The sequence below is a fragment of the Mustelus asterias genome, chromosome 3 (assembly GCF_964213995.1).
Source record: "Mustelus asterias chromosome 3, sMusAst1.hap1.1, whole genome shotgun sequence".
In the NCBI taxonomy this organism is placed as follows: Eukaryota; Metazoa; Chordata; class Chondrichthyes; order Carcharhiniformes; family Triakidae; genus Mustelus; species Mustelus asterias.
This window is the reverse complement of record NC_135803.1, coordinates 19,251,886-19,266,937: the sequence shown is the minus strand read 5'-3', so window position 1 is coordinate 19,266,937 and position 15,052 is coordinate 19,251,886. Positions and strand designations below refer to the sequence as shown.

Sequence of the window (15,052 nt, the reverse complement as noted above, 5' to 3'; positions counted from 1 at the left end):
GCCACTTGAAGAACTAAAAAACTAGCACTCCTCAAGACCAAACAAAACTTTAAAAATAAACAATGTTCATTCTTAAACATTACCTTGGTTATATGGATATTGACATGAATAGAATCCCTACAGTGCAGAATGAGGCCATGTAGTCCATCGTGCCTGCATCGACTCTCTGATAAAGTACCTTGCTCAGGCCCTCTTCCCCCACCCTATCCCCTTAACCCCACGCATTTACCATGGCTAATCCATCTAACCTACACATCTCAGTTCACTAAATGGCAATGTAGCATGGCCAATCCACCTAACCTGCACATTTTTGGATTGTGGGAGGAAACCAGAGCACCCAAAGGAAACGGGGAGACACGGGGAGAACGTGCAAACTCCAAATAGACAGTCACCCAAGGATCGAACTGGGTGCCTGGAGGTGTGAGGCAGCAGTGCTAACCACTGTGCCACCCATTATTTATGGTATTAGAACATTAGGATGCATATAACTAACATCCTAAACCAGCATTTTCACAAGCTACTCTCCAGGCAAGCAGCAAAGGATTGCCAAAGTTCTGCCTGTGCCACTCCGACCCCCTAGGAAATGTGGGAGAATAATGAGATGAATCATCATCATCCCACTCCTGTGTTCACTTACTCCCTGTTCCACACGCCGTAATTGTCTGGAATTTTCAAGATTGGCTGGGATTAGAATGAAGATTCTAGTCAGCAGCCTCAGATAAACAGGATGAAGACCAAGAATGGTCAATTATGTTCTTTGTTGGAAGCTTTGCTGAGGTTAAAATAGGAAATGGAGAGAATCCTGTGAGAATTCAGACTCCAGGTGAAAAAGCATGCAAAAATCAAAACTGAAAAAATGAAAGCAAACAACCCTAAATAGCTGCACTCCAGATGACAAAAATCCGGGCCCACACTGTGGGCTGTTCAGGGATCCCTGGATGATATACCATCACCTTCAATCAATCCAACAGGACATACATTGATCAGGTTGAACCATTAATATGAACAGAGGAGACAGGCTCTGAGAATGGAATGGTGAGATGCTGGCTTCTGCTCTTCTCCAATGTCAGACATGACATGCTGCTTTGCTCCCCGGCATGTGAAACAGGGAGTAAGTGAACACAGGAGTGGGATGATGATGATTCATCTCATTATTCTCCCACATCTCCTAGGGAGTCGGAGTGGCACAGGCAGAACTTTGGCAATCCTTTGCTGCTTGCCTGGAGAGTCGCTTGTGAAAATGCTGGTTTTGTATCACAGCTTGATATGGCTCCTGCTCTGACCAAGACCAAGAAACTACAAAGGGTTGTGATCGAAGCCCAGTCCATCGTGCAAACCAGCCTCCCATCCATTGATTCTGTCTACACTTCCCACTGCCTTGGAAAAGCAGCCAGCATAATTGTAATAAGTCCTCGAAGGCAGAAGTCCCTTCACCAAAATCCCTTTATTTACAAGTCTGACAATTGCATACAGAGTGCTTTCAGTTAGCAGTCTGCACTAGGAGCCCCAGAGGAACTGACACTTCTGGTTAAGTACAAAGCAAGAGGCTCCCTGATTGGCCCATCAATTTGGCCCTTAATCAGAGAGTTCATATTCTAACAGGCCCACCTCAATTGCATCCCAGCCATACTCTCTTTCACCTTCTTCCATCGGGAAAAAGATACAAAAGTTTGAGGTCACGGACCAACCAACTCAAGAACAGCTTCTTCCCTGCTGCCATTAGACTTTTGAATGATCCTATCTTATATTAAGTTGATCTTTCTCTACACCCTAGCTATGACTGCAACACTACATTCTGCACCCCCTCCTTTCCTTCTCTACGGTATGCTTTGTCTGTATGGTGCGCAAGAAGCAATACTTTTCACTACATACTAATAGATGTGACAATAATAAATCAAATTAAATCAAAATAAAGTACAGGAAGAGGTAAGCAGATAGGCCAGGCCAGACACTCCAATCTGGATATTTAACAGTAAACTTCCATACTTTGGTCTGTTTATTGCCGTGGATTAGTACAGGCAACGAGTCGAATATTATATTCCTGGTTCTGACCCTTGTAGGTTCAAACTGCAACTCGACTTCATCTGCAAAGAAAGGAGATTTAGAAGAAAGTTGATGAGAAAAAGGCCAATTTTATTGCAGGTTGCATACATTTTCAATATGTAATCAGGAAGGTTATGATGGTTAAATAACCATTAAAGCTGCTGGAACGAGGAACCAGCAGTCGGCCATTCGGGCCATCTATCTCGTTCTTCTCTGGACAGACACAGAAGAAAATTAAGTGGCCTATTCTGTCTATGCTGACTCTCTGAAGGAGGCAGCAATTAATCTCACTCTCTTCTCCCCACAGTCTTCAAACATTTCCTCTTCACGGAGTGATCGAATTCCCTTTTGAAACTTACTGTTGAATCTGCACCCACCAGACTTTACCGAAATGCTTTCCAGATCATCGTAATTCGCTTGGCCTTTTGGATTACTAGGCCAGTAACAAAACCACTACATTACACACTATTCAAGTATTCTCATAAAAAAAAACCCATCTGGTTTAGTCATGGAATTAAATACGAGACAATACTCGCACTTTAAACATCCTGGTGCTATTACGTTCACAGAATTTGCAATGAGCCAAGAATTGCCACTTAGTTTCTTTCTGTGTCTGTCCAGAGAAGAACAAGATAGATGGCCTGAATCGCTGGGCGGCACGGTAGCACAGTGGTTAGCACTGCTGCTTCACAGCTCCAGGGACCTGGGTTTGATTCCCGGCTTGGGTCACAGTCTGCGTGGAGTTTGCACATTCTCCTCGTTTCCTCCGGGTGCTCTGGTTTCCTCCCACAGTCCAAAGATGTGCGGGTTAGGTTGATTGGCCATGCTAAAATTGCCCCTTAGTGAACTGAGATGCGTAGGTTAGAGGGATTAGCAGGTAAATATGTAGGGATATGGGAGTAGGGCCTGGGTGGGATTGTGGTCGGTGCAGACTCGATGGGCCAAATGGCCTCTTTCTGCACTGTAGGGTTTCTATGATTCATTCTATGAATTATTTCAGATTTATCATCCAGAAACCCATGACTTTTCAGAATCCGAGCAGCAACGGACATTTTGATGTGTGTAAGCAAATCTAGTTTATTAACCTCTCTGCAAATCAGTGAGGTACTTTTTTCACTTTGAGGTTAAGTTGCACAATTATGTGTTTTATCATATTGGTTATTTAATGTTTCATTTTCTCCTGCCCCATAATATTACTTAGGCCGTTGTAAACCTATTTATTATTCCTCTACCAGTATATTACTCCATATACAGCAGGAGGAACTGCACTAAACCAAATCTCCCTGGACTAGCAAAAACACAAGATTTCAGGAAATCACGTGGCTTGACAAGTCTGACAACTTGTATACGAAAAATCAAAGTAAAAGTTGAACATGACGAATTTTGTAACTTGTTTTTGTGACACAAAAAATGCTGCATTTTGCCAAAGTAAAACAGTATTTCAATTAGAGACACACGTCTTTTAGATGAATAATGACTTTAATCACAAACAGCGTTTGTTTCTACTGGACAATTTCCATTTTATATTTTTTCATGTTCACTCGAGGGATGTGAACGTTGCGAGCATTTATTTCCAGTCCCTAATTTATTTATTAATGTCACAAGTAGGCTTACATTAACACTGCAGTGAAGTCACTGTGAAAATCCCCTAATCGCCACACTCCGGCACCTGCTCGGGTACATTGAAGGAGAATTTAGCATGGCCAATGCACCTAACCAGCACGTCTTTCAGACTGTGGGAGGAAACTGGAGCATCCGGAGGAAACCCATGCAGACGCGGGGAGAATGTGCAGGCTCTGCACAAAAAGTGACCCAAGCCGGGAATCGAACCTGGGTCCCTGGCGTTGTGAGGCAGCAGTGCTAACCTCTGTGCCATCCCTTGAGAAGTCTTCTTGAACTGCTGTTTTCTATATGGCGCAGGCCCATCCACAGTGTTGTTAGAAAAGGAGTTCCTGGATTTTGATTCAAAAATGACGAAGGAACACTGATATAATTCTACACCGGGATTGTGTATGACTTGGAGAGGAACCTGCAGATGGTGGTATTCACATATGTCTGCTGTCCTTGTCCTTCTACGTGGCAAAGGTCAGGGCTTTGGAAGGTGCTGTCAAAGGAGGCTTGGTGAGTTGATGCAGTGCATCTTGTAAATGGTACACACTGCTGCCAGTGGTGGAGGGAGTGAACATTTAAGGTGGTCAATGGGAGCCAACCAAATGGACCGCCTTCTCCTGGATGTTATTGGTTTTCTTGTGTTCCTAGAGTTGCATTCATGCTGGGGAGCATTCCATTACACACCTGACGTGTGCCTTGTAGTTGGTGGACAGATTCTGGGGAGTCAGAAGGTTAGCCACAGTTTTTATATGACTGGTCCAATTAAGTTTCTGGTCAATGGCAACCTCCAAGATGTTGATGGTGGGGATTCAGTCAAGATAATGACGTAGAATGATGATTAAATGATTTTGTTTGGAGATGGTCATTGCCTGCCACTTGTGAATGTTACTTGCCACTTGTCAGCTCAAGCTGGAATATTAGCCAGGTCTTGCTGCATGCAGACATGATCAGCTTGATTCCTGAGGACTGGGACAGCCATAGTATTAGAGGATTGGATGGAGAGAAATTTCTTGAGTGTATTCAGGAGGAATTTCTCATTCCGTATGTGGATGGCCCGACTAGAGAGGCGGCAAAACTTGACCTCCTCTTGGGAAATAAGGAAGGGCAGGTGACAGAAGTGTTAGTGAGGGATCACTTTGGGACCAGTGACCATAATTCTATTAGTTTTAAGGTAGCTATGGAGAATGATAGGTCTGTCCCAAAAGTTAAAATTCTAAATTGGGGCAAGGCCAATTTTGATGGTATCAGGCAGGAACTTTCAAAAGTTAATTGGGGGAGTCTGTGGGAAGGAAAAGGGACATCTGGTAAGTGGCATGCTTTCAAAAGTGTGTTAACCAGGATTCAGGGTCAACACATTCCTCTTAGAGTGAAGGCAAGGCTGGCAGAAGTCGGGAACCCTGGATGACTCGGGATATTGAGGCCCTGGTCAAGAAGAAGAAAGAGGCACATGACGTGCATAGGCAGCTGGGATCAAGTGAATCTCTTGAAGAGTATAAGGGGTGTAGGAGTAGAGTTAAGAGAGAAATCAGGAGGGCAATAAGGGGACACAAAATTGTTTTGGCAGCTAAGGCCAAGGAGAATCCAAAGAGCTTCTACAAATACATAAAGGGCAAAAGAGTAACAAGGGAGAGAGCAGAGCCTCTTAAGGATCAACAAGGTCATCTATGTGCGGATCCACAAGAGATGGGTGAGATCCTAAATGAATATTTCTCATCAGTATTTACTGTTGAGAAAAGCATGGATGTTAGGGAACTTGGGGAATTAAATACTGATGTCTTGAGGAGTGTACATATTACAGAGAAGGAGGTGCTGGAAGTCTTAAAGCGCATCAAGGTAGATAAATCTGCGGGACCTGATGAGGTATATCGCAGGACATTGTGGGAGGCTAGGGAGGAAATTGCGGGTCCCCTAGCCGAGATATCTGAATCATCAATAGTCACGGGTGAGGTGCCTGAAGATTGGAGAGTGGCAAATGTGCCTTTGTTTAAAAAGGGCTGCTGGGAAAAGCCAGTTAGCCTCACATCTGTGGTGGGTAAATTGTTGGAAGGTATTTTGAGATACAGGATCTACAGGCATTTAGAGATGCAAGGACTGATTAGGGACAGTCAGCATGGCTTTGTGAGTGGAAAATCATGTCTCACAAATTTGATTGGGTTTTTAAAAGGGGTAACCAAGAAGGTAGATGAGGGCAGTGCAGTTGATGTTGTCTACATGCACTTTAGCAAGGCCTTTGACAAGATACCGCAGGGTAGGTTGTTGCACAAGGTTAAATTTCATGGGATCCAGGGTGAGGTATCGAAATGGATACAAAATTGGCTTCTTGACAGAAGCCACAGGGTGGTTGTAGAGAGTTGTTTTTCAAACTGGAGGCCTGTGACCAGCAGTGTGCCTCAGGGATCAGTGCTGGGCCCACTGTTATTTGTCATTTATATTAATGATTTGGATGAGAATATAGGGGGCATGGTTAGTACGTTTGCAGATGACACCAAGATTGGTGGCATGGTGGACAGTGAGGAAGGTTATCTCCAATTGCAGCGGGAACTTGATCAATTGGGCCAGTGGGCTGACGAATGGCAGATGGAGTTTAATTTAGACAAATGTGAGGTGATGCATTTTGGTAGATTGAACCAGGACAGGACTTACGCAGATAATGGTAGGGCGTTGGGGAGAGTTACAGAACAAAGAGATCTGGGGGTACATGTTCATAGCTCCTTGAAAGTGGAGTCACAGGTGGACAGAGTGGTGAAGAAGGCATTCAGCATGCTTGGTTTCATCAGTCAGAACATTGAATACAGGAGTTGGGATGTCTTATTGAAGTTGTACAAGACATTGGTAAGGCCACACTTGGAATACTGTGTGCAATTCTGGTCACCCTATTATAGAAAGGATATTATTAAACTAGAAAGAGTGCAGAAAAGATTTACTAGGATGCTACCGGGACTTGATGAATTGAGTTACAAGGAGAGGCTGAATAGACTGAGACTTTTTTCTCTGGAGCGTAGGAGGCTGAGGGGTGACCTTATAGAGGTCTATAAAATAATGAGGGGCATAGACAAAGTAGATAGTCAATATCTTTTCCCAAAGGTAGGAGAGTCTAAAACTAGAGGGCATAGGTTTAAGGTGAGAGGGGAGAGCTACAAAAGTGTCCAGAGGGGCAATTTTTTCACACAGAGGGTGGTGAGTGTCTGGAACAAGCTGCCAGAGGCAGTAGTAGAGGCGGGTACAATTTTATCTTTTAAAAAGCATTGAGATAGTTACATGGGCACGATGGGTATAGAGGGATATGGGCCAAATGCGGGCAATTCGGATTAGTTTAGGGGTTTTAAAAAAAAAGGGCGGCATGGACAAGTTGGGCCGAAGGGCCTGTTTCCATGCTGTAAACCTCTGTGACTCTCGTTTCCTTCTCCATGAATGGTATGCTTTGTCTGTATAGCGTGCAAGAAACAACACTTTTCACTGTATATTCGTCCATGTGACAAGAATAAATCAAATCAAATTAAAGTCGCTGAAGTTAAAAAGAACCAAAGAGAAAAAGTCATCGACAAGTTAAAAAAGTGGCTGCAGAGCCAGTTAAAGGGGAAACGAATGCATTTTTAAAATGTGTTTTTTCATGGGATGTAGATGTTGCAACATTTATTGACCATCCCTCAGTGCCCCCAAGAACCACTGCAGTCCCTGGTCAATTATATAGCGCAGTTTATTAAAACGAGCTACAAATCACTTTAGTAACCTCACCTGATTACTGAGAACATAAAATATACTGCTGTGGTTCTTGGGGTAAGTGTTAAGTGGCAGAGAAACATAACAGGAATTCACTGGCGTATCTATACTCGCAGCTCATAAACGCGGAGCACTGATTTCCCCCGCAGAAGGTCAGAGCTTACCTACAGCCCCATTCAAGTTTTGGAAAATTTTGCTTTTGTGATCCAGAGTTATGTTGAGAGAAAGCTAGAAGGATACAAAAAAGGAAATTAGTCCTAAAAGAACGTCATGCGCCAAAACAACTCTGACAAATGCTTTGCAGTGTCTGGAAAATCACCTGAAGAGCAGCCAACTGTTATGGAACTATCATTAACACTGAAACAATGAGGTCATTTGGAACCTTAAGCCCTCATCATCTCGTTCTCATAATTTACTTACTCGCTGCAAAGCATCCACGTAGATTTTAGTGTAGAAGAGCTGATCATCATCGTTATCTTGCAGATGCCATTTCTCAACAATGCGATTTAGGGAAGAGGCGTAACCAATGATACCTGGAAAAAAAGAGTACCGTGATTGGCAGCACAAAGTCACCCACAGAAATGAAGCAGTCAAAAAAAAAAGGGATCTTCTTGTTCAAAACAGTTGAGAATCTACATGGTGGAAAATGGGAGAATATCATTTTATTGACCTACTTACAAAATTGTACGCCCAGAAGCTGTACATCTAAACAAGTTGTGTCTCCTCAATTTGCATTCTTTTTTCAGACATGACTGGGCAATTTCTTCATGCATCATGTCTGATCACCACACTGTTCTAAGTGACTCATAACTTGCATGTAACCATACTGCACTCACTGAATTTTGTTGGAGAAATTACCCTTGCTTTTATCAGGAGATGTTGCTACATTTTCAGACAGCAATTTTCCTTGCTGTAATCCGTGGATCCTCTCTTTAAGTAGACACTGTAGACTGTTGTAGTGTGCTATTTGAGCACGATGGCTGGGATTTTCCAGTCCTGCTCGTCATGGGATCGGAAATTCCCTCCTCAATGAACCTTTGGCTGCTCCGTCGAAAACCTGCCTGCGAAGAGTCCCGCCCTGTTTGCGAATTAATGGACTTCACCCACTGTTAAATACATTGCTTGCTGTGAGTCTTGTTGAAAGTCCTTCCCCACCGCCAACTCAGTGGCTGACAGAGTGCTGTAATTAGAGACACTGTAGTTTTGTTGGTGGGTTGTAGCACCCCAATGGTTTCGTGAATAAATGTAATAAAAGTTTATTTATTAGTCACAAGTCGGCTTACATTAACACTGCAATGAAGTTACTGTGAAAATCCCCGAGTCGCCACACTCTGGCACCTGTTCGGGTACACTGAGGGAGAATTTAGCATGGCCAATGCACTTAACCAGCGCATCTTTCGGACTGTGGGAGGAAACCGGAGGAAACGTACGCAGATATGGGGAGAACGTGCAGACTCTGCTTAGACAGTGACCCAAGACGGGAATCGAACCCGGGTCCCTGGCACTGTGAGGCAGCAGTACAAACTAAAATGCGTGCAATTACTCAGCTATGTAACCCATGGGATGCCAGGTTAAAAATTAATGTCTCCTGCATCGGCTGATCTCAGCTCGGACAATGTTTGGGACACTGCAATTGAATTTAGATGTCAGCTTCTCTTAGATAATCGCATCTTGTCTTTGCATCGGGTAACTTTCTATTTAAATTTTACATCAGGAACTCGGCATGTTTATTGTGCCTCCACTCCTTAGCACAACCCATCATAAAAGTTTACCTAAGCAAAGGCTCCTTTAAGCAGCACACTGCAACACTTTGAAAAGACTATTAAAAAGAATTTCTACAAAATACAACAGAGTTCGTAGAATCCCTACAGTGCAGGAAGAGACCATTCAGCCCATCGAGCCAGCACTGACAACAAACTCACCCAGGCCCTATCCCCGTAACCCCACATGTTTACCCTGCTAATCCCCCTGACACTGAGGGGCAATTTATTAGCATGGCCAGCCCACCTAACTAGCACATCTTTGGACTGTGGGAGGAAACTGGAGCACCCGGAGGAAAGACATGCAGACATAGAGATAATGTGCAAACTCCACATGGGCAGTCACCCGAGGCCAGAATTGAACCCAGTCCCTGGCGCTGTGAGGCAGCAGTGCTAACCACTGTGCTACCCTACATCCCCTCAAGAGAAATGCAGTGAATGGGGGATGGTTACATACAAATTATTTGCGTAAAATTGATTCTTGTCACTGAGAGCAGAGCTGTTGTGAGCAGGCATGATTTATGAAGAAATTGCCCAATCATTTACATTCAGGTTGGCAATCGAGGCAGTGGGGTGTTTCAGGCAACATATAGCTGAAGCGACCCATTCAGCACACTGCCACTGTATGATCAGAAAGCTACACAGTGGCTGCAGAATGTTATTCTGGAATATAGACGCCTTATCTTGTATACTGTTAACCATTAGCTTTATTATATACTGTCAGCTGTTTGCCACATTTACAGAGGCGGATTGTAAATGTTCCTGTCTGAGTGGGAAATCAAGGCTACTGGCTTCTCAAATGTCCAGCTGATCATTTTAATGAGGGGCAAATTTTTGATCAAGATATCAAGAATGTTAAGATGAATAAACATCGGCATTTTATCACTTTGTGCTAATGGAAATCAAAGCACTGCACCAATCGAATTCGAAACAACCTGTTTGAGTTAATTGTAATGAGGCTGTATCACACTGCGACTGGAGTTGCTCGGCCTGGGCCCTGGCATTTAACCAGTAACTTTCTGAAAATTGCCCACATCTCCATAGGATCTGGAATGTCTGCAGCTACTTCTCTCTGTAAGGTTTTGCGAGGTGGTGAGTGAAAGCACATACTGAAGCTTCGGAATCATGCCAAAGATCTGAGCTACAGCGTAGATGAGCAGCTGGGCTAAATCACTTGAAAGAAGCATGAAGGATTCGCAGCATCTCGGTGGTAACTAACTCCAGTAAGGCAGCAAGCACTGCTTCTAATCTCCTCGCTTTTCTCTGTGTCTTTTTTTTAAGAATTAGAAGTCTGTTTCGCAGGGCGGCACGGTGGCACAGTGATTAATGCTGCTGCCCCACACTGCCAAGGACCCAGATTCAATGAGTCTGTCTGTGTAGAGTTTTCACATTCTCCCCGTGTCTGCGTGGGTTTCCTACGGGTGCTCTGGTTTCCTCCCACAGTCCGAAAGACGTGCTGGTTAGGTGCACTGGCCATGCTAAATTCTCCCTCAGTGTACCCGAACAGGCGCCAAGTGTGGCGACTAGGGAATTTTCACAGTAACTTCATTGCAGTGTTAATGTAAGCCGACTTGTGACACTAATTAATAAACTTAAACTTAAAGGTCGGCATCCTCTTTTTCTGGACAGTTTTGTAGGCACAAAGGCCCTGTTTTCACCGGCACATCCGCTCGGACATTGGGGAGGGCGAGGCTCGCAGAACGGCATTCTCCATTAGTCTGGGTGCAATCTTACGAGCCTCGGGCGAGCGGGCGTGCTGGTAAAATTCCGGCCAAAGTCACATTCATGCCGTGTTCCCTGCTTAGGATTGTGCTCTTCCCAGGATCTCATTCCGACATGGAATCATTCAGGTGCGCACTGCAATCTCTGAGACAATGTGTACAGTAAATATGGCTACCTTTCTAATGACAACTAGGAACAGCAAGCATCCATCCAAAAAAAAAAATATTGGAGGCTCAAAATGATTAAATGGATCCCATAATCCTTTAGGTGTGCCTAGTTAAAATAGTGAGTGACATTATTTCGAAAACGCAGTTAAGTTAGTGCTGATGGGAGCAGGAAATTATAAAACAACACAGACTAAATGTGCAGTCGAGTAGTCATCATGTTTCTGGACAAATAATCCACAATACTAGAGTTCAAATCCCATTAAATTTAGTTTTAAAAGAAAGGAAATATAAAACCGGTGTCAAGAAAAGTAACCATGAAGCTGTCAGATTGTTGGAAGGAACTAAAACAAAAGCAAAATACCGCACTTGCTGGAAATCTGAAATAAAAACAGAAAATGCTGGACAAACTCAGCAGCTCTGGCAGTGTCCATGGAGAGAGTTAAAGCTTTGACTCTGTATGACGTTATGGACAGAATTTTCCCATCCCGCCCACCACGGGAATCATAGTGAGCGGGATACTGACCATGAAAAGGTCCATTGACCTCGGGCCCGATTTTCCAGCTTTGGGGTGAGCGCGGCTGGAAAATCCCATCCTATAAAACTATTTCATTCACTGATTGACCTTTTGGGAAGAAGCTTTGCCATCCGGCCTACAGCAAGTTAGTGCCATACCTGAGTGTTGTTCACTCTTAGTTCCTCTGTAACATGGCTGAGAACTGCACTCTCCTGTATAAAAACACAGGCTGCAGTTGTTCGAAAAAATGATTCACCACCACCTACTCAGGGAAACGAAGGATGCTTTTAATTTTTTTAATTCAGGACATGTGGGTATCAGTATTGGTATAGCCAGCATTTCATAGAACCTCTACAGTACAGAAGGAGGCCATTCGACCCACCGACTCTGCACTGACCACAATCCCACCCAGGCCTATTCCCGTGAAGCCACATATTTACCCTACTAATCCCCTGACACTAAGGGGCAATTTTAGCATGGCCAATCAACCTAACCCGCACATCTTTGGACTGTGGGAGGAAACTGGAGCACCCAGAGGAAACCCACGCTGACATGGGGAGAAAGTGCAAACTCCACACAGACAGTGACCTGAGGCAGGAATTGAACCGGGGTCCCTGGCGCTGTGAAGCAGCAATGCTAACCATTGTGCCACCGTGCCGGCCATTGAACTGAGTGGCTTACTAGGCCATTTCAGAGAGTGGTTAAGAATCAACCACTTTGCAGTGGGTCTGCATGTCCGGGTACGGATGGCAGATTTCCTTCAGCAATGCACGTTAGTGGACCAGATGGATTTTTACAACAATCAATATGATTATGGAGGCCAGTTTTCAATTCCAGATTTTACTAAGTTACTTTCCACTCTACCAGCTGCCATGATGGGATTTGAACCCCACGTCCCCAGCTCACTAACGTGGGACTCTGGATTAGGGGTGGCACAGTGGTTACAACTGCTGCCTCACAGTGCCAGGGACATGGCTTCAATTCCGGCCTCAGGTTAGCGCCTGTGTGTGGAGTTGCATGTTCTCCCCGTGTCTACGTGGGTTTCCTCCGGGTGCTCCTGTTTCCTCCCACAGTCCAAAGATGTGCAAGTTATGTTGATTGCTATGGTAAATTGCCCATTAGTGTCAAGCGAGATTAGCAGGGTGAATACATGGAGTTATGGGGAATAGAGGCTGGTGGGATTGTGGTCGGTGCAGGCTCAATGGGCTAAATGGCCTTCTTCTGCACTATAGGAATTCTATGATTACTAGTCAAGTGACATGACAATTACGCCACCGGTCTTCATCTTCCCCACCACTGAGAGAATTCCATGGCATCAGGAAGGCAATGGGCACTCGGTCTCTCCACTGCCCATCCCTCCCTTGCAATCCTCCAGCACCCCCTGTCTCCCGCCATGTTTCTGTGGCCTCCATTGAATTCCACCCCATGCGTTAACAAGTTTGTTATTAAGTGTGGAATGCAATGTGTAAGCAGGCCTAAGGTGAGAATGTCTTCTCTGACAAAGGAGCTGATAACATTAAAGCAGATACCTGATGGTCTAGAAGCTGTTAATCAGGCTAATTACATTTATAGTAAATGCAAGAGATTGTGAAGGCAATATAATCGTGGACCCTAAGAGGTCAATATGACGATAGTAACAGAATGATTAGAAGGGACTTGGAGGAATTAAGTGCATTCTTTTGGCTCCACGTTGTTATTCTGATATTATTTTTATTTATCTTTTATGTACTATGAATTAGTTGTGGTATCCATAGATCAAAAGTAGAAATAGTATAAGAATTGCGAGTGAGGTAGTGTGGTATACTCATAGTGAGATCATTACTGGTGGATTGTGAGGTAACTACTCAATGGAGTTCCATGTACATTTTTAAAATTCTTTCACAGGGTGTGGATGTTGCTAGCTAGTCCAGCAATTGACGCCCATTCCGAATTGCCCGTATAATAGGTGATGCAGGGCATCCTTCTCGAATCGCTGAGTTCACGCGGTGCAGGAACATCCACAGTGCTGTTACAGAGTTCCAGGATTTTGGCGCAGCGATAGTAAGGAACGGCGATGTAGTTCCAAGTCAGAATGGTGTGTGGCTTGAAGGGAAACTTGCAGATGGTCATGTTCCCATGCTGCCCTTCATAAGTTCATAAGATGTAGGAGTTAAATTAGGCCATTCAGCCCATTGAGTCTGCTCTGCCTTTTGATCCTTTCTTAAGATGTTCACACTTAAGTCACTGTGCATGTCTTTGACCAAGAAAATCAGGGGGTATTTCCATCCTGCATGCTCTCTTAAAATAATCACTTAAAAACAGTCTTCACCGTCCCTGAATTGACTGCATATTTTGATTGTGCAAAAATTATCATAGAATCCCTGCAGCGCAGAAGGAGGCCATTCGGCCCATCGAGTCACAAGTTCATAAGGTATAGGAGCAGAATTAGGCCATTCGGCCCATTGAGTCTGCTCCGCCATTCGTTCATGGCTGATATGCTCCTCATCCCCAATTTCCTGCCTTCTCCCCATAACCCTTCAACCCATTACCAATTAAAAACTTGTAACTCCTTCTTAAATTTACTCACTGTCCCAGCATCCACTGCACTTTGGGATAGCGAATTCCACAGATTCACAACCCTTTGGGAGAAGTAGTTTCTCCTCGACTCTGTTTTAAATTTTCTACCTCCTATCCTAAGACTATGACCTCTCATCCTCGAATGTCCCATAAGAGGAAGCATCCGCTCCAAGTCTACTTTATCCATATATTTTATCATCTTATATACCTCAATTTGATCTCCCCTCATTCTTCTAAATTCCAGAGAGTATAGGTCCTTGTCCTTCTTGGTGGTAAATGTTACATATTTGGAAAGTGCTGTTGAAGGAACCTTGGTGAGTTGCTGCAATGCATTGTGTAGATGCTACTCTGCATCAGTAATGGAACAAACGGATATTTAAGTTGGTGGATGGGGTGCCAATTATGTGGCTGCTTTGTCCTGGATGGTTTCAAGCTTCTTTAAATTCATTTGAGCAAGCGGAGAGTATTCCATCACACTCCTGACTTGAGCCTTGCAGATTGTGGCTAGGCTTTGGGAAGTCAGGAAGCGAGCTACTGTCCGCAGAATCTCCAGTCTCTAACCTGCTATTGTAATCATAGTATTTATATGGCTAGCCCAGTTCAGTTTCTGGTCAGTGGTAACCCTCAGGATATTTATTGTGGGCAAGTTCAGCCCAAATGTTGTCATTCAATGTTATGGGGGATGGTTAAGATGCACTCTTGTTGGAGATGGTCTTTGCCTGGTTGTAAGTTGCAAGTTACATTTATCCACACATCTGCCCAAGCCTGAATGTTGCCCAGGTCCTGCTGCATCTAGAAAAGCCATGAATGGTGCTGAACACTGGGCAAACATCCCCACATTTGGAGTGAAGGTCTCTGATAAAGCAACTGAAGATGGTGGGGCCTAGGATAATACTTGAGGGACTCCGGCAGTGATGTTCTGGATTGAGATAATTGACCTCCAACAACCACAAGCATCT

The 15,052-nt window shown here is 44.2% G+C and overlaps 1 protein-coding gene across 6 annotated transcripts in view; it reads right to left on the bottom strand.

Moving 5' to 3' along the window:
- The window catches only part of plod2 (procollagen-lysine, 2-oxoglutarate 5-dioxygenase 2), a 159,986-nt gene that overhangs the window by 70,785 nt on the left and 74,149 nt on the right, over nucleotides 1–15,052 (bottom strand). For all 6 annotated transcript variants that reach the window (XR_013496418.1, XR_013496414.1, XM_078205521.1 and 3 more), the window contains exons 5-7: nucleotides 7,795–7,907; nucleotides 7,539–7,602; nucleotides 1,987–2,084 (exon numbers count right to left, since the gene is read on the bottom strand). Coding sequence is in view for 4 of the 6 variants with exons in the window: in XM_078205521.1 (XP_078061647.1) it covers nucleotides 1,987–2,084; nucleotides 7,539–7,602; nucleotides 7,795–7,907 (275 nt within the window). In the remaining 2 variants the exon portion in view is untranslated. The remainder of the gene's footprint in view (nucleotides 1–1,986; nucleotides 2,085–7,538; nucleotides 7,603–7,794; nucleotides 7,908–15,052) is intronic.